This window comes from Equus asinus, chromosome 21 (genome assembly GCF_041296235.1).
Source record: "Equus asinus isolate D_3611 breed Donkey chromosome 21, EquAss-T2T_v2, whole genome shotgun sequence".
NCBI lineage: Eukaryota > Metazoa > Chordata > Mammalia > Perissodactyla > Equidae > Equus > Equus asinus.
In genome coordinates this window covers 84,776,313-84,796,364 of record NC_091810.1, presented here as the reverse complement: position 1 = coordinate 84,796,364, position 20,052 = coordinate 84,776,313, and the positions used below count along the sequence as shown (strand labels likewise).

The 20,052-nt window shown below is 50.7% G+C and overlaps 1 protein-coding gene across 1 annotated transcript in view; it reads right to left on the bottom strand.

Annotated features, from left to right (window-relative positions):
• Positions 1 to 15,387, bottom strand: part of ESYT3 (extended synaptotagmin 3) — a 51,050-nt gene extending 35,663 nt beyond the window's left edge. Inside the window, exon 1 of the mRNA XM_044754496.2 lies at positions 14,834 to 15,387. Coding sequence (XP_044610431.1) covers positions 14,834 to 15,151 — 318 coding nt within the window. The 5' untranslated portion in view covers positions 15,152 to 15,387. The remainder of the gene's footprint in view (positions 1 to 14,833) is intronic.
• Between the last annotated feature and the right edge of the window lie 4,665 nt (positions 15,388 to 20,052).

The following is a 20,052-nucleotide window of genomic DNA, read 5'->3' as shown; positions in this document are numbered from 1 at the left end:
AGTGCACACCTAGTGCACACCCACAGGTGCCAGGCCCCGGCCCAGCTCCGGGGATGCCCTGAAGGCCCAAACTCAGACCCTGGCCTGGACCACTTGCCCAGGAGGAGAGCCACTCCCAAAGGAGGGGACAGACGCATTGAGTTCCCTTAGGAGGAGTTTTTATCAGCCTTGAGAGGTGAGAGGAGCCCAGTGCTTCTCCGACTCCTGGGACATCATGCCATGCTCGCAGCCTCAGTTTCCCCAGCTCTGGGCAGTGGCCCATACTAACCTGAAGAAGCATTTAACATTACTGGGTACTGAAGGAAAGTGCTGCCTGGTTCCCAGAGGGGGAGCTGGCCCAGCCCTCAGGAACAGAGGGAATGTTGGAGGAAGGAATCTTGGGGGAGGCGGGGCAGGAGCTAGGCGCAGCCCGTGCAGTTCAGCCAGGTCCACACGTCCCCAGCAGCCACCACAGGTCAGGTCCCAAGCTGGGTACCAGGCAAGTGGAGGGGAGCCCCTTCCATTGCTCCCATTCCACTGCCCAGCACTGAAGTAAAAACTCCTGCACAGGGGTCCTGAGAGGGGCCCCAGCTCCCAGCATGGCCTCATCCCCCAGACTCTGCCCTGAGACCCGTCAGTACGGCCACCTTGGCCTTTTCCGTTCCCAATAAAGACCTGCACACACCATTCCCTAGGTCTGCAACAGACTTCCCTGCACCCCTTCGACTGCTCCACCCATCACCATTTTAGACTTCACTTCCTCCAGGCAGTCCTTCCAGATCTCTCAGGTCGGGAATAGGTGTCCCTGTTAGGTGTCTGCCGGTTCTCCATCGTGGCCTTTAACACAGCCTATTACAGCTGCTTGGTCTTCCTGCCTCCTTATTAGACTGGAAGCCCTAGTGGGCTGACTCAGCCTGGTTCCCCATTAGCGCCTGCCCCTGGCATATGAATGTCTAAATAAATATTTGTAGAATGAATGAATGTATGACTGAATACAAGGTTCTTGCCTTCAAGGAGCTCCCAGACTGGTAAGGAAGCAGGCAATGAACTGATCATTCCAGAACAGGGTCAGTACCAAGGCTGGGGGCGGGGGGCGGAGGGGCCCCCACAGAGGAGAGCTTGGTTACAGCTGGGCTCTCACTGGTACTCCTGGCCCTCTCTCTCCTCCTTCCATCCTAACCACTGCACTTCCTTCCTGCTCCCAGGACACACCTTCTGTGCACACCCCTTCCAACCTCCCACCCAGACCCCCAGGCGGTTCTGCACCCCGGAAGCTGAGAGGTTCTGATTGCTGGGCCCTGGAAACGTGATCCAGCTTGGCGGGGCCAACCCTGGCCACACGTGGGAGCCAGTCCGACGAAGATTCCTGAGCTGCCCCACACCTGCTGAATCAGAGTGTATGGGGTGGGGCTTCCAATTTACTTTTAACAAGCTCCTGGCATGATGCTGGAGTTCAGTCAGGGTTGGTTGTGAGCTATCAATGGCCAGCCCACCCCTTGCTGTAGGGTGACCCACACCCACCCTGACAGTGAGGACAGCACCGGCACGCCCAGGGCGCACACTGAGTACATTTCATGGTGTCCCGTGGCCACCCATGTCTGTGGTTGAGGCTCCTCACTCAGAGATTCCTCCAGAGAGCGAGTCTGAACCCCCTGATGAGAGCAGCAATTCAGATCAAGCAAATAGACAGTAAAGTCACCCGCTTCTGCCTTAGGCGCCCTGCAGGCTGCCCTCGGCCTGAACCTCAGCACCTGTCGTCACTCCCCAGTGACCCGGTACTCAGGAGCCCGGCCACCTCCTTTGTGACCGCCCCTGACTTAGTTCTGGACCAGGGAATGAAGTCAGAGACCGACACTGTGGAGCAGCTCCTCATCCCACTGCTCCCTCAGCCTGACGCGGGCAAATCACTGTTTTTCCATTATAATTGGTCTTTTTTGTATCTTTCTCTACTCCAAACTCTCAAAGTTATTCTAGAGTTTTACCTATCGGCTTTATATTTTAGCTTTTGTGTTTAGGTCTTCCATCTGTCTGGAATTGTTTATAGCAGGTGAGATAGGCACACAATTTTATTGCTCTCCACACTCTCACTAAGGCAATTTTCTAACATCCCATACAAAAAAAAAAAGTCCATCTTTTGCCTAACTTCTGAAGCTCCTTGCCTCATAAATCAGCTTCCCTGTGTACCTGGTGTGTTCTGCACTTGGCGTTGAACTCCACGGCCCACGTGCCTGCTCCCACGTCACACCACACTGTTTCAATCGCTACGGCTTCGCAGGACGACCTGGGGGGCGATTCCTCTCTTTTGCTTTTCTTTTTCAAACTGATTTAGCTAATAGTAGGTATTCGTACTTCCATGTGAATTTTAGAATCATCTTGCCGATCTTCCCAAAAAGATCCTCCTGGGATTTTGATTGTTACAGTCACGTGCCGCATATGATGTTTCCGTCAACGACGGACTGCGTATGTGACGGTGGTCCCAGAAGATTAGTACCACACAGCCTAGATGTGCTATACCATGTAGGTTTGCGTAAGTCCACTGCAGGATGTTTGCACAATGACGAAATCGCCTAACGACGCATTTCTCAGAATCTATCACTGTCATTAAGCGACGCATGGCTGTATTTTTGAATTTATAATTTCTGGCAGAACTGACGTCTTTACAATATTAAGTTTTGCATCTATGAACAGAATAGTTCCCTTTATTCACATTTGATTTTATTCACATCTGGGATCATAAACTTTTTTCTGTAAAAGTCCTGTACATATTTTGTTAGATTACTTTGTGGGTTTTGCAGTTATTAAAGATGGTATTTGGGCTGGACGGCCCCTGTCAGGTTGAGAAAGCTCTGTTGAATTCCTACAAATTTCTAAGAGCTTTCCATTATAAGTGGGTATTGAACTATATTCAGTCCTTTCTCAAATCTATTGAGATAATCATGTTATTTTTTTCCCCTTTTCTCCATTAATGCGGTCAACTTACCTGATGTTTCTTTCTAAAACAGAACCCTCTCTAGTTCCTGGGATAAACCCCACTAAAGTGTAATATATTTAGTTAGCTTGAGATTTCATTTAGGTTTTATACACTCGTGATTCAAAGTGATACCTACAATTTTTATCCTTGTACGGTTCATGTCTGCTTTTAGTATAAAGATTTTACAATGAATTGTAAAATGAGTGGGACAGCTTCAGTTATCCTATTTTCTGAAATAACTTGCAAATATAGGAATTATCCGATCAATGAAATTTAGCATATCTTACCTATAAAACCACCTTAGGCTGAGGCTTTTTGGGGTGGTAAATTACCATTTCTCTCTTTAGTGGTTAATGGTGTATTCAAAGTCTACTTATCGCTGTATTGTGGTAATTTTGGCATTTATATTTTTCTAGAAATGTATCGAGTTCATCTAGGTTTTCAAATGTATTGATGTATAGTTGTTTATAATGTTATTTTTAATGTTATATTTGTAGTTATTTCTACCTTTTTCATCACATATCTTGTTTATTTTCATCTTTTCTATATTTTCATGATCAATCTTGACAAAGGTTTTGCCTATTGTACTAATCTTTTCAGAGAACTAGCTTTAGTTGTTAATTTTCTTTCCTCTTTATCTCTATTTTTAAATTTTTGTTCATTTTCATCCATATAGTTATTATTTCTTTCCTTATTTCTTTGATCTAAATCTATTACTCTTATGTTCTTACAGTTGAACTCTGAGTTCTGGAGTTGAATCATTCATTTTCATTTTTTCTTGTTTTATGATAAATAAATTCAAAGTTATAAATTCCCCTACAATTTTTGACACTGTTTTCATTGTTATTCAGCTCTCAAATTTTTTTGTAATTTCCAATTTGACCTCCTCTTAAACAATGACTTCTTAAATAGTAATACTTAAAAATATCTAGACATGTGAGATTTCTATAGCTTTTTATTATCATTTTTTAATTTCATTTCTTTATCATCTCAATGAATGGTATTCATTGGAATATGTTGATAATTCCTTTGTGGCCAGTACATGACCAATTTCCATGACTGTTCCATGTATGATCAAGTTATTAATCATGCCCTTCGAATATTCATTATCCTTGTTTATTCTCTGTCTACCTTATTTTCAGAGAGGAATGTATTAAAGTTTCCAAGCCCAACTGTTGACTACTCACTTCTCCATGCAGTTCTGTCAGTTGTTGGTTTATATTTCAAATCTATATTGTGAAGCATATATATGTCCACAATTATTATATTATCTTATTAATTATTACTCCTTTTAGGAGGATACAATATCCTTGTCTCTATGATATAGCTGAATTATATTCTATTTTGTCTAATATGGAAATTGCTATTCCAGCTTTCTTTTGTTTCAAAGTTGCCCATCCTATTTTTAATCTTTTTGAGTTCATGTTATCTCATGTCATTTAACACTCACCTTAATCCCTTATTAGCTCCATTTTACAGATTAGAAAACTAAGGCTCAGAGAGGTTACTTACAATCACCAGCTGTGGAGTGCTGGTGCTCAGCCCGGGAGCCAGGTTTGTCTGGTCACAGAGTGCTTTTCCACACCTCCCCACTCACTCCTCGTAAGAAAACCTTACATCCACTGTGTTTTCCTCTTTCACAGAAAGTCTAATTTATCGAGGATGGCATTCATGGGACCTGAGTCTTCACTGGTAGGCCACGCTTTACAGCTTACAAAGGACATCCACACTTTCATTCAATCCACCTAAAACTCCCTAAGGTGACCAGCAAATCTACAACTGTCCCCATTTTACAGAGGAGGAGAGGCTCAGAGACGAGTTAGGACTTGCCCAGATCACCCAGGTGACCAGAACCCAGATCTTCTCACCTGCGTGGGATTTGAGCCCAGCCTTCAAATCTTTTCTTGCCCATTTTCTCCTCCCCTTCCCCCACCTGAAACGTCAGTATTTAAAGTTCATTTCTTAGTGTTCTTCTAACTATTCCCTGTGCATTTAAAATTCCACCTCTGTATGCCTCAGTTCTCTCCTCCACAGGATGGGCACAATACTGCCAATTTCACAGAGTTCCTGAAAAACTGATGTAAAGAAGCCAATGCCTGTAAGGCCTCAGTATCCTTCCTGGCACAGAGTAAATGTTCCAGAAGTGATGAGTGTTGTTGGCGGCTCTATAGACCCCGGAGGTGCAGACACTCTGACACCTTTGACCTCAAGTACACGCCAAGAACAAGGTCACCTGGGCTATGTGTCCAGTTCTGTGTGACCCAAAGCCCCGCAAATTCTCTACTGGGGCTCCCAGTGCCTGCAGCTCAGCCCTTTGGGGAACCGCTGAGAAGGGAGAATAGAAGATGAGGAGAGCATCACACGGCAAAGCGGCTGAGGCCAAGGGCAAGGACCCGAGTCGACAGCTGTGTCCCTGGCCTCCGCTGACTGGCCGAGCCATCCGTCCCGTCCCGGGGACAGACCACAGACCTGCTGGGCCCGCCGCCTGTGGGGTGCATGTGCGGCTCCGCCCAACGGAGGCGCTCCACGGCGAGACTGGCAGAGGGGCCAAATCCCAGCCTGTCTGTGTCCCTCCCTCGCTAGGTAGACAGAAGGAAGGCACAAAAAGAAGGCAGGTGCTCGCTCCCAGACTGCGTCCTAAAACCTCTGAGCTTTTGTGCCAATTCCCCCGAGGCGGGGAGTCTCCGGGACCAGGGAGCGGGGAGACAGACTCCCACACCACCTGGCAACGCAAAGGACCAGCCTCAGGCAGCGCTCCTCCACCTTTCCGAAGGAAAACCACCTGAGAGCTCGATACAGACTGGCTCCTGGTCAGGGCCCGCAGAGATCCTGATTCAGGAGGATGGGACAGGGGCCTGGAAACCTGCATCTTTGACGAGCCGCCCAGGTCGTTCAGATCGTGGTGCTGCAGGGTGTGGAGGAACGCGTGGACAGGGCTCCCCGGGCTGGGGGACCTGCGCAGGCCCTGGGGCTGCGGACTAGAGCTTCAAAGTCACAGCCTGTGTCTCCAGCTGTCACTCTGGAAGAACACTGCTTTGTCATCAAATTCTTACCAGCAGCCTATGGACTTCAATTCTTTTACAAAGGGAATCTCTGTTGTGCCACAGAGAGCAAGAGGAGGCAAGGGCTAGCAGGCGAAAAACACTTCCGATACCATGATTCCGCAGGCTCTGGGCACTGCCCTACCCCTAAAAGGGGAGCCCTCCCACCCCATAGCCGCCACCTCATATGAGTAGGAAGTGCGGCCAGGGGGCAGAGGAGCAGGGTCGAGTCCAGACGCACTTCCTGCAGCTCAGGTCTCTTCTGATCGAGAAGGGAGCCTGTCAGTTCCTGTGCTGCCCAGGATCTGCAGTCTGGATCTACAGTCAAGGGAGATCATGGATGGGAATCAGCTTCCAGACGGAGACAAATTCAGAGCAAGGTTCACCCAGCAGAAGTGTGAATGCTACCCTGACTGATGGATTCCAGGTGTGGGCATTTCCCCACAGCAGGCCTGGAAAATTCCAAAGTTGCCTGGGCCCACGGTCATGTCACCAGGCTCTCAGATGCCTGCTATTCCCCCTGCAGTACCCCCGGAGAAGTTTAAATAGATGGGGTCCTGGCCCCCATCTGAGGCCTCCTTAAGCTAACACACATCTTGCTGATGTCACTGTACTTGGGCTGAAGCCTTCCAGGCAAAGTGGGCTAATAGTTTAATGACAGCGTTTTGTGACATTGTCAAGGGAGTGGCAGTAATGAGAGCTTAAGGAGGAGAGACAGACTGTAGAGCATACTCAAGTCTAAGTCAGAATTCCAGGCTGGCAGAGGCCACCAACACAGCCCACATGGATGTGTCATCTTTAGGTGGTCATGTGCTTGCTTTCTTAAACCCTTTAGGAAAAATGATTCACAGTAGCGAGGAAATGGAGCCAGAGTGATGGCTGCGTCCCTGGCTGGGCCCGGCCCACAGGGGCTGGGGTGAAGGTGGGAGGCCTGGACAGGAGCTTTTGGACACCAGACCCTCTGAGGAGGCAGGGGGATTCACTTAAAGGGCCTGCCTGTCACTAGGTGACTCCTGCTGGCTCCCTCTCACAGGAACGGGAGCTCCTCCCATGGGAGCAGCCATGTCCAGAGACACAGACACAGAGATACAAAGAGACACACAGACATACAGAGATACGTGGACACACATATACAGAAACACACACACAGACATACATACCAAGATATACACAGACACACACAAAGTCACACATACACAGACACATACAAAAAGACCTGAGACACGCACTCCCAGAACTACTGAGACACATCCACAGGTGTGTGTACATGTGATACACACCCTCTTTGCTGAAAAAAAAAAAAGCTTCGTGGCTCTTCTCCGCCCCAAAGGGCATTCTTACCCACACACACTGGCATTGCCAACACCCTCCCTAGGCTCAGAGAGGAGAGGAGACCCGTCATTCCGGCGTCTTGCAGGGATGTCCTACACAAGCAGGCCCCTGCTCTGTGGGGGCCTGTTCAGTGGTTCCTGCTCTACTGGCAAACAGGCCCCTCACTCACTTTTCTCCTGAAGCGCAGCCTTTTGTCCCTCTTTCTCTGTTCTTGAGAGGTAAACGTTCAACCACGAAAACTGCTTTTACATCTGCCCACTCGTCTGCTTAAAATTACCCTGCTAAAAGTGCTTTAAGGGAAAGAACTGCTTTGCCAACTTGAAATTCTGTCTAGCGCTGTTCTAGAATGCACAGGCTCCATAACACCCAGCCTGCAAACTGGCCTAAGTCAGCTGGACCCAGCAGCAGCAGGACAGCTGAGCAGATCAACCCCAAAGGCAGTGATCGGTGACAAGAACACTGGTGCCAGGAGCCTGTCACCCTTTGCTGAGGAATAAGGGCTCGGAGCAGCGGGGGACTGCCCTGAGCTGTCCAGAGAGTCATTTTTTCAAGGAGACCTGAGGGAGGTAAGTTGCTGGAGATTTCAATGACCCACTTAGGTTTGGTAAGGCCTACAGGTTAAAAAACTTATCCTCTTGCTTATCAAACTAGTAAAAGGCCAGAAAACATAATACTCCATGCTGATACGGCCGCAGTGAGGTAGGAACGGTGAGCTTTAAGAGTTCATGAGCTTTGACATATTGGTTTAGTGTGCAGGAATCTCTAGCAAGGAACTGGAGAAACACGGACTAAGATTTATATAGCAGACATCCCCTGTGTCATTCACACAGCAGACTTTTATTGAGAGCCTACTACGTACTGGGCACTGAGTGAGGAGCTGAGGGTACAGAGATGAACAAGAATCACCCGCTGCCTTAAAAGAACGTTCAGTCTGGAGGAAAAGTCAGACCTAAAAATAAGTGATCAGCACGGGAAGTGGGGTGATGGAGACCTGCTCGGGGGGCTGTGGGCCCTGAGCCTGGACTCGAAAAGTCAAGGGAGCCAGACTGGCTGATCAGAGGGAGAAATTCCAGACAGAGAGAGGGGCCACCATCCACCTTGGCCAGCTGCCTGGACAGGGCGAACTGGGAAATAATTAACGTTAGACAAATGGGTCAGCAGCTTATAGCATATTCATATTTAGGATATCATAATTCTTAAACATGTGTTTTTGAAGAATGTTTGTAATATAATGTTAAGAACATAAAAAATAATAAGGGGCTGACCCCATGGCCGAGTGGTTAGGATCGCGTGCTCTGCTTCGGCAGCCCAGGGTTTTGCCGGTTTGAATCCTGGGTGCGGACATGGCACTGCTCATCAGGCCATGCTGAGGCGGCATCCCACATGCAACAACTAGAGGGACCCACAACTAAAATATACAACTATGTACCAGGGGGCTTTGGGAGAAAAAGAAAAAAAAATGCACAAGTTTTTAAAAAATTGTGTGCATAGACCTTCCATACAAAGGAAGTACACCCAAATATAATGAGGTATCTTGGGGGTTTGGGGGAGGATGGTAAATGCTTAATCTAATTTTCACTTTTAGGCTGTTTTCAAATAACTCTACTGTGGGAATATTTTTACTTTTATAACCAGAAAAAACAGATTTTTAAGCAGTTTATAACCAGTTACTGAAAAAGTAAACACAACCTGGGCCAAGGAATGGAGTGGGTGACTCCAGGGTCTTGAAACATCCTGTGTCCTAGAGAAGTCCCTTGGCTTTGACTCTGAGCATTGGGAGGACGAATGACTTGGGGTACCCTGGGGCGGGACCCTGCGCTCCCACAGAGATGGCTTGCAGGCGCTGGCCCTGCCGCCCTTGAAATGACAGGGTGGTAAGAGAATGGGCCTTTGTCCCTTTAATAGTTCCCACGGGCAGAAAACATCCTAACTCTCCGCCCCTCCCCCCCCCGCCCCCACCCGTTTGCAGTAGAGGAGGAGAAGGGCCACCTCTGTCCTCAGGTGCAGGTGAGCACTTTGGGCTACAGGCGCTAGGGCTCCCCTGGCACCCTGCCTGGGGAGGTAAGTCTGAATGGAGGGGTGGGAGGGGCAGAGAGGGAAGGCAAGGCCCCAGTCCCCTGCTCCTCGGAGTAGCTGGGTTGTGGCCTTCACGGGTCATCAAGGGGCAGCTCGCATCTCCCAGTGGCTCCCCCAAAGGCACTGGGGACATTCCCACAGACGTGCCGTCTCTGTTGTTGTCCAGGCTCTGGGCCAGGAGGCCAAGAGAAGCTGGTGATCAGCTCTCCACACCTTTCTGCCCACGGGAGAGAGAGCCATGTCAGAGGAGGGGACGGGGCTGTCCCGCCCTTGGCCCTGTTCCTCACTCACCAGAGGACCTCCCAGAGACTCACATCCTCAGACCCTTGGCTTGGAGAAAAGGTTGCTGCAGACACTCGTGTCCCAGGGACAGCCAGTCCCTGGTAAGTTAGGCAGCAAGCAGTCTCCTGTGAGTTTGGGTGTCATAAATTGCTGTCCCAGAACCTGGACACCCCAGGATGAGATGCTGAGCTCAAGTGACCAAACCTGTGGAAAACTTCGGGCCCTGAGTCCCCCACCCCTGACCACGCCAGCAACACCCAGCAGATGTTGCTCCTTCATCCAAGGAGCCTTCCTGGGTGACTTCCGGCCCGCTTAGAACCCTCCCCCTAGGCCTTCTCAGAACCCTGCAATTCTCAGAACCTGTTCTCGTGGCTCTGAATCTTCATCTAGCCCGGGGGGTTCCTTGAGGCCAGGGACCGTGTGTCACTCATGTCGAGGGCCAGGCTGCAGCACTGTCTGACACACTGCAAGCCCTCCACCGATGTTTGCCTACTGAGTCCAGGAATGAACATGGACGCCTGAGCTCCCCGCGCTGGGCCTGGAGGGAGGGAGGCCCACATTCTGTTCCTTATTGCTCAATCCTGGCCCAGGACATGATAAGTCCGTGAAGCATCACTAAGACATGGGGCAGAGACTCAAGAGGCAGGCTAAAACCTGCCACGCCTCTTCCTTCCTGAGGACAAGCCTGACTCCAAGCCATACGAATGGCCCCACAGGGCTGCAGGGACCTCGTAGGGAAGAAGTCCCCCAACTCCAAGCCACCCGCAACCAGTACTGATGTTTAAAACCAGCTTCCATGTCACTGGTTCCGAGAGTTGAGCTTTGTGGTCTAATTTGAGAGAGCCCAGCCTAGCTCAGCTGTCAGTGCATTTACTTCCCCTAATTAACAAATGATCAGTTCAGGACAGACCATGAGAACTGGGCCCCAGAAGACTGCTGCTCTACCCACAGAAAGAACGTCAAACTCTCAGCCCCAGGAAAGCAAAGCACTCGGCCCTGCCAGTGGCCTGACTGGCTGGCAGGGAGGCTTGGAGGGGACCAGCATCCCAGGGATGCTGCGAGCCTTGGAATGCTCACTGCTTTGGGTGAATGGCTCACCCTTCCCCAGCGCTCGCCTCAGCCAGCACCCCCAGGGCACCCCCAGGTAGATGGTGGATAGGCGGGAAAAGTTGGGGAACAGGGTCCTATGGGCACGTGGCACCAAAGAAAGACTAATTTGGGACTGATTCATGATGGCAGATCCTATAGCTAAAAACACTCTACAGAACATCTCCTAAAACTTCATCATTTTCAGAGGGGAATCAGGGCCCCAGAGAAGATAGGACCTTCTCAAGGTCCCCCAGTAAACGAGCATCGGATCCAAGTCCATCCCTGCCACCACATCACGTCAGCTCCCTCCCCCTCCCCCTGGCAGATTCACAAGGGTTAACTGTTCCTACAAGGCTGCCAGCTGACTGCTATCAGAGGGCAGGAGAGCAAGCCCTTGACTGACCTGAGACCACAGACAGACGAAACTACCAGGTTTTCCTTCCCCTCTCTACCTGGCCCCAGGCCCTCTTGCCCCAAACACAGCCCACCTAACATGGAGCCGGGCGAGGCTCTCACCAAACTTCCCTCCTCAGGCCAGTCCAGCCGTGGCAGGGGCCAAACAGATCTCTGATACACAAACCAACCACCCAGCTGTGGTCAAGTGTTTGATGAACAACCTGAAAATGCATGGAGCAGTGAAAGGCCGAACCAGTGGGCGAATCGGGGAGGGCCGCCTGCAGACCTTCAACCAAGGGCCCATGCCGAGGGAGGTGGTGGGGCAGGGAAGCAGCGAAGTTACCCAAGAAGGGCCTTGAGGAGCCCAGAGCATGAAGGAGCGGCTCTGAAGACCAAAGGGCAGTGGCTCCTGGGGCACCAGAGCTGGGATTCCAGACCTCCAGGAGCAGCCCCAGGGCCACAGGATGGAGCCTCACCCACGTGCTCTGCTCTGTCCTCCTACCTGCTCCAGCCTCTGCGGTCATCCAGCTCCAGAGACACGTTTGCAGCTGGGACGCATGGTAATGAGTTTCACGTTAGGAAAAGGCAGTCAGGAGGCCTGGGAAACTGAGGAGATACAGCACCAGCTGCTGCTGCGCACTCCCGTGGGCCTGGCCCTGCACAAGCGGCTTCTCAGACACTCAGCTCACCACGACCGTGTGCAGGCCCGAGCTTTCAAGGCCTACAGCCAGGTGAGGCGGAGGGGGGGTTTCACCAGCCCAGTAGCATCACAGGCCCCACTCTGATCACTGTGCTGTCCACAGTCCCCAGCCCTGGAAAGGGCTGAGCAGGCTCTTAATTCCTTGAAAAATATATCTAGAAATGTGCAAGGAACATTCGCACGTAAACAGTGAGTGGCAGCCGCTCCTCTGTTCAGAGTGGCCAGGCCACACTCACCAGACAAGGGGATCCACAGGTCCTTCCCTTGTGACCCCTTTTAAAGCAGAAGAATCCTTTCTTCAAGTTCTATCTTCCATGCAAGAGAACCAGAGGAGGAGCAGGTCTGTCAAAGTTTGACCAGAAACAACCTCCTTTTACAGGTGAGGACACCGAGGCCAAACGAGGGAGAGCAACTTCTGGGGTCACCTGGAGGCAGCAGCTTGGAGCACGGTATTGAGGAGTCTAACAGGGCAGCAAGGCGCTGCTAAGAATTGACCAAGAATGGCCTGGCAGGGGAGCGCAACGGCATTCTGGCTGCAGCCCAGCCTGGCCTTGGTCTCCACCCCCTCACAGGTGCTTGGCGCAAAGTAGAATAAGGTGCACTTTCCAAACAGCACTCAGCTTGACAAGCAGCAGGTGGGCTGTAGATCCACCCCCGACTCAGTGGGTGCCGCACAGCGAGGCAGGCCTGAGGGTGGTAGCACATACCAGGCCCTCGTGACCCTCAACTTTCCTTCAGTTCCTGACTACTGGTTTGCCATCTGTTACTTTGTAAAAATATTTCTTGATATTAAAGGAGGTCGTAAGCCATCAGCCCTACCTCCATGAAGGAAATGAGTGCTCAAAACACGGAAGAAGGCACCCTGAGAACTGCATTTAAGAATAAAGACATTTGTGCTCCAAAATCGTGGGCAAAGGTCACGCTGCCCCCACCATACCCAGAGCCACATATCTCTGCCTTCATAAGCAGAACGTGTTCCTCAGGAGGCAGAGAGAACGGAAAAATATCTACCCAAGCAGGTCCCAGGTTTTCCCCACCATCCTGAGGCTTGGAAACCTTCAGGAAGTGGGTCCAAAAGCCCACATTTACATCTATTTGCATGCTTTTCACAGGTGTTCACAGACAACCATCCTCCCCAGATCTGCTTCTCCTTCTGGATTCCCAACCCCAGTAATGGGTGTCCAGCTCCCCAAATCAGAAAGCCCCCTGGAGACCCCTGGATCCTTCCTTTGCGCCAATCTAGAGGCCACCAAGCGTGTGGAGTCCCACTCGCACACACCTTTCATCCCCTCCTCCTCATCCCCACTACTGCCATCTTGGCTTAAATCAATTTCTCAGCTGGTTTCTCTCCTCCAGCTTCACTCCTCCCTCCATGCTGTGTTTCACAGGGTGCTTCCAAAACCTTCCACAGGCTCCTTGAGCCTTCAGAGTCAGGCACAACCTCCATCAAGCCTGCCACAACTTGGCCCCTGTCCACAGCGCCATCACACACTTCAGCCAGGCCAAACCACACGGTGCTCCCGCATACACTGGCCATGCTGCGCCTCCACGCTGTGCCGGCAAGCTGAATTGTATTTCCCAAATTCATATGTTGAAATCTTAAACCCAGTACCTCCGAAGGTGACTGTTTCTGAAAATAGGGCCTTTAAAGAAGTGATTACATTAAAATGAGGTCATTAGGGAGAGCCCTAATCCAATCTGACTGGTGACCTTATAAGAAAAGGAAACTTGGACACATGTACGCAGGCAAGACCACGCAAAGACATAAGAGGAAGTCAGCTAACCGCAAGCCAGAGAGAGAGGGAGGACTCAGAAGAAAGCAACTCTGCTGACACCTTGGTCTTGGTAAACTTGTGTTGTTTAAGCCACGCGGTCCGTGGTACTTTGATATGGCACCTCTGACAAACTGATACAGTAAGGCTGAACTTCTTTTTTTTTTTTTTAAGATAAATAGGCCTTTCTGATATTTTCTTCTCACACCCCACTTTGATGGCCACTGTCATGGGCAGGAGTGAGGAAACTATGGCCTGGCTGGAATTTAGAACACAAGCCTCAGGCCAGAGGAAATGAGGGTCTGGCGGCCTCTGGACCTCTCCTCTGTGGGCCTGAGCATTTCTGGAAGTACCAGAGAAGAACCCAGCGGGGGAGGTGCCCAGAGACCACGCCTTGGACTGAACGCCCCTCTTGCAGTGTTTCCCAAACTCGCCTAATCATAAGATTCACAAGGGTGCCCCAACCCCACCTAGGGGTTGTGAGGTGGGGCCCACAACTTGTTTTTAAGTGGACCAGGTGATTGTCAGAACCAGAAGCGTTGGAGAAACCAGAATCCAGGCCTTCCACACCAGGAGATGGGTCTGTAGCTGTAGAGAGTGTGTGTGTAACAGCATCCCTCCCAGGCGGAGGGAGGCAGGGAGGAAGGGAGGGAAGCCCGTGACCCAGCGCAGCCGGGCCTCTCCGCAGCCCGCTCTCAGCCCCATCCCTGCCCTGCCATCTCTAGCCCGGCCGCCTCCCTCTGTCCGGGCCAGTTTCTGCCATGGCTGTCTTTGCCGATCAGTTTCGCGCCCCGCGTTCTTTCTGCGAATCAACAGGCGGGTAGAAGAAATGCCCTCTGCTTCCCTCTCGAGCAACTTCGCAGAGTCCCAGACACCCTTGTTTTTCTCCTGGGTGTGGTCCGCCCGTGACTTTTCTCCTGGGCTCTGGGCCCTTAAGTGAAACCCAGGTTCCCCGCTCCCAGAGCAGCCCGACCAGAAGTGAGAATGCGGCTGACGGGCTCCGTGGTGAGGGGCACGGCCACCGCCTCCAGGGTCTGGGCGCCGGGCGCGGTGGGGCACCGGGTGTGCAGGTCGTGGGGCTCCCGCCCTCCCTCGGGTCTGTGCGCCCCAGCTCCCCGGCTGACCGCAGGTTCCTTCCGAACCTCCAAGGGCATCCGCCCCACCTCCGACCCCCGCCCGGCTCGGTCCGGCTCACCCAGGCCGGCAGGTGCTGGCCGCGCAGCTCGCGGCTGATGAACTGGCGTTCGTTGTTCAGGAATTCGAAGGCGGCCGCCAGGCGCCCGAGCTTCCCGCGGCGGTTCCTGCGCCACCACGTCCACAGCAGGGCGCCGAGCAACAGCCAGGTTATGCTGAGCCCCAGGTAGCCGGCTAGGTAGATGGGCGCCAGGTAGAACAGCACGCGCGCCACGAAGGTGTACAGCTCGGGCAGAAGCTGGCTGGACAGGCGCGGCTCGGGGCCGGGCTCGCGCTGGGTTCCCAGGGCACCGGGGGCGCAGGGCTCCTCCGCTGGCATCTCCTCGCCGCCGTCTTGCCCTTTCCGAGAGCTTCACCTGAGCTCTGGTCGGCGCACCCCGACGCCTGGGCACATCTGTCCTCCAAGCGCGAGAATAGGACCGCCGCCCCTGCCCCGCCGGCCCTGCGCCGTCTCCGCGCTCGAGGTCCTCGCCGCGCCCTGGAGCGCGGAGAGCAGGAATGCACCGCGGACCGCACCGCCGCTGCGCTCCTCTCGGCGCCAGGCCCACAGCTCCCGAGGTCTCCGCCCCCAGGGGCGGGCCCAGGCGGGAGGGGGCGGGGTCCGACCGGGGGCTGGCGCCTGCTGGAGCCCAAAAATGAACCGGTTGGAAGAGGGCGCCGTGGGACCTCAACGTCCCGCGCAGGCGTCAGCGGAGGGTGCAGTCGCAACATCCGGAGAGAACCTGGGGTGGACCAAGTGCTGCCCCAAGAGGTTTATGACTCACCGAGGTATGTGGACAAATGGCTTGTCGTGGATAAACATCACCTAAAACCTGTTTCCTACGCCCAGTCCACAATCTGCGGTCCAGTGTAGACTCTTAGCTGGGCATTCGAGGCCTTCCCAGCCCCAGGGTGGGCCTGACCCTGTGTCTAAGCCCTCCGAGTGGCCCCTCCAGCTCTGCATCGCTGCCCCATCCTCTGGCATGTATAAAGCGTAGGCCCGGCTCCCAGCCGAACCTGACCAAGCTCAGGGCCCCTCCTGTGCCCCTCTTCTGCCCTGCACTCCCCACCCTCTGTGCGGGTGTCAGGTTGAATCTTCATCCCCTGCATCATCAGACCGGGAGTTTCCAGGGGCCAGGCCAGTCCTGCTCATCTCTGGGGCGCCCAGCATGGCAAGCGATGGGGGAATGACAAGAGAAATGATGAGCAAGCTGGGGTGCTTGGGGGTCAGTTGGGAAGCCCACGGCTTCCATCTAATCCTTTCTGAATGATCAGAGCTGGTGGAGGTCTGAGACTCCAAGTGCAGACAGTAAATCTCTAGGGTGATGAAAGAATAAATTTCTGTTGTTCTAAGCCACCCGGTTTGTGGTACTTTGTTATCGCAGCCCTTGGAAACTAAGACAGCCACTGACCAAGTGCGGGGCACTCTTGTAGGCACAGGAGATTCAGGGTGAACAGAATAGACAGGATCCCTACTCTCATAGAGCTGACATCTCGTCGGGAAGACAAACAGTCAAATAAAGAAGAAAATAGCAGGTAAGGAGAAGTGCTCTGAGGACAAGGCAGTAAGTGGCGTGGGAGAGAGTGACCAGCCTGGGGTGGAGGGCTGTTTTAGCCAGGGTGATGTGGAAAGAACTCTCTGAGGAGGTCACATTTGACTTGAGACCTAAATAGAAAAGTGTATGTACAATTTTATCTTTTTTAAAAAACACTATCTCAGAAAAGCACCTCTCCTTTGGAATAGAAAGATGAATAGCCTCTGCTATATGTCATCAGTTTTACTTTTGCATCTCCATATGGGGCTAGAGGAATTTTCCTGGTGTCTGCCCTCTCTGTCAGACGGAATTCCTCGAGGGCAGCGGCTGTGTCCAATACATCTTATGTTCTCAGTGTCCAGCACAGAGTTGGACATACAAAGGGAGGTGGGAGGGCGCTGGGTCAGAGCAGTCTTTGTCATTTGTTTGCCTGAGTTTAAATCAAGCAGTCCCTGACTCCAGGAAAGCTCCCTAGCTTCTCTGCACTTCAGTTTCCTCATCTGTAAAATGGGGATCATAGTAATCCTTAAATCCTAGGGTGGTTAAGAGGATTAAGTAAGACAGACTGTGTATAAAGCTGTACATCCAGACGGGGAAGTTGTCAAGGAAGACTTTAGTTTTGTCTGTATTGTTTGACTTTTTACAGCAAGAATGTGTTTGTGTATTATCTGTATAATTTTTAAAAATTTACTGTGATCAGTTACACATCACATGATCTTTACTGTCTCAGCCATGTTAGGTGCACGGTTCAGTGGTATTAAGCACATTTATATTGTTGTGCAACCACCACACCATCCATCTCCAGAACTCTTTTCGTCTTGCAAATCTGAAACTCTGGACCCATCAACCAACCACCCACTTCTCCTTCCCCCTGGTCCCTGATACCACTATTCTACTTTCTGTCTCTATGATTTTGACTACTCTAGGTACCTCATCTAAGTGGAATCATACCGTATTTACTTTTTGTGACTGATTTATTTCACTTAGCATAATGTCCTCAAGGTTCATCCGTGTGACAGCATGTGTCAGAACTTCCTTTTTAAAGCTGAGTAATATTCCATTGTGTGTATATACCACATTTTGTTTATCCATCCATCTGTCCATTGATGGACGATTGGGTTGTTTCTACCTTTGGCTCTTGCCAATAATGTTGTTATGAACATGAGTGTACAAATATCTCTTGAGACCCTGCTTTCAGTTTTTTTTGGGGGGGGGGGCATATATACCCAGAAGTGGAATTGCTGGGTTTTATGGCAATTCTGTGTTTAAGTTTTTGAGGAAGCACTGGACTATTTTTCACAACAGCTGTACCATTTTACATTCCCACCAACAGTGCACAAGGGTTCCAGTTTCTCCACAAACACTTGTTATTTGGGGGAGGTTTTGATAGTAGCCATCCTAATTGGTGTGAGGTGGTATCCCATTGTGGTTTTGCCTTGCATTTCTCTAGTGATTAGTAATGTTGAGCTGCTTTTCATATGCTTGTAGGCCATTGCACTTCTGAGGATGTAATGTACAACATGGTCACCATAGTTAAAAAAAAATACCGTATGGTATTTTGAAAGCTGCAAAGAGAGTAGATCCTAAAAGTCTTCACCACACACTCAAAAATTCTAACTATGTGGGGTGATGGATGTGTTAACTACCCTTATTTTGGTGATTGTATCACAATATATACATATATCAAATCATTACATTGTACACCTTAAGCTTATGCAATGTTATATGTCAGTTATACATCAATAAAGCTGGAAAAAAAATTTAAAAACAGTGATTTGCTGTATGAGCTTGTGCAGATCTCATTCCTGCTCTGGACTCCTTTGGTCAAACGAATAGTTTAACCAGAGTATCTGTGAGGTGTTCTTCTGTTAAGAGGCTGCAATTCTCTCTGTGTCTTGATAATCCACTGGGTTATCAAGCTTGGTCCCTGGCAGTAGGTGGTTAATGTTTGTGGAGGAACACACACATGAATGAATACGTGAATGTGTTAGAGCCAAGAATAGGTTCTTAATCATGTCATCTGATAAAAAAACTACGGAGGGAGCTGCAGACTCATAGGCTGCTTAGCCTATAACCTTTTCAGGCCATTTATACAACAGCCGATGAAATTTGACAACATTTGTAGAGCACTGTTTGTGGTCCTGGGATGGGGGCGGGTGCAGAGAATGCACCTAAGAAGTTGGTTATTTTACACTCTTATCATGAAAATGTGGTGGAGGGGTCTGTGTGTGTGTGTGTGTGTGTGTGTGTGTGTGTGTGTGTGTGTGTTGAAGTGGTGGGGCAGCAGGAAGATTTCAAGGGCGGGAGTTGGGGCATGTCCCTACAATGTTCTTCATGATTTGACCCCTGCCTGCCACTCCAAGATGACCTCTTGGCAGATCCAGCCTGTGCTTCCAGTGCCACCACACTTCCCACACACTCTAACACCCTCAGGGGAGGAAGGTGGCCATAGGGGTCTTCACTGTTCTGAATCAAATTGGGGTTCCTGGGCACATCCACCAGGGCACGGGAGCGTGGCCATTGCTGCCATCTCAAAAGGTCAGGCTCTAACTGCTTCTCTCCTCCTCCAACCTAATACGGGGAGGAGGCTGGTGGGGTGACCACCTTGTTAAGGCCTCAGCAGGGCCTCCCCCAGAGGCCCACCCTGGGCTGGGGCTGTGACCCCATATCCCTCCGCCTGCCCACAGGTGTGGGTCCAGAACTCCTTAGATAGGGCCTGAAGGCCAGGTCTGGGAGTCCTGCCTCATCTCCTCCTTCAGTTCTCTTCTCTTCCCGCCCCTTTTCTCCATCTTGTTGGCTCCAACTTCCACTCTTGCAATTCTTGACATCTACACACTAGTATTTATTTACAAAAAGTAAATGAGACCAAAGATGTCTTATTTTTGTGTGTGTTAAAATATACATAACATAAAATTTACCCTTTTAGCCATTTTTAAGGGCTCAGTTCAGTGGCATTAAGTACTTCCACATTGTTGTGCAACCAGCACCATCATCCATCTCCAGGACTTTTCCATGATCCCAAAGTGAAACTGTTCCCATTAGATAGGCTGCTCACTCCCCTTCCCCCAGCCCTTGGCAGCCACCATTTTATCTTCTGTCTCTGAATTTGACTACTCTAGGTACCTCATGTAAATGGAACATGTGTCCTTTCGTGTCTGGCTTATTTCACTTAACACAATATCTTCAAGTTTCATCCACATTGTAGCATGTGTCAGAATTTCCTTCCTTTTTAAGGCTGAATAATATTCCATATGTGTATGCCACATTTTGTTCATCCATTCACCACCCATTGATGGACGCTTGGGTTGTTTCCACCTTTTGGCTATTGTGAATAATGCTGCTATGAAGATGGGTGCACAGGGCCAGCCCCAGGGCCTAGTGGTTAAGTTCAGCACGCTCCGGTTCAGTGGCCCAGGTTTGGTTCCCAGGTGCAGACCTACACCACTCTGTTAGTAGCTATGCTGTGCTGGCGGCCCACATACTAAAAAATAGAGGAAGATTGGCATGGATGTTAGCTCAGGGTGAATCTTCCTCAGCAAAACAAACAAACAAAAAACCCCAAAACAAAAACAAACAAAAGATGGGTGTACAAATATCTGTTTAAGTCCCTGCTTTCAATTCTTTTGGGTCTATACCCAGGAAGTGGGATTGCTGGATCGTGTAGTAATTCTATGTTTAGTTTCTTAAGAAAAACACCATAATGTTT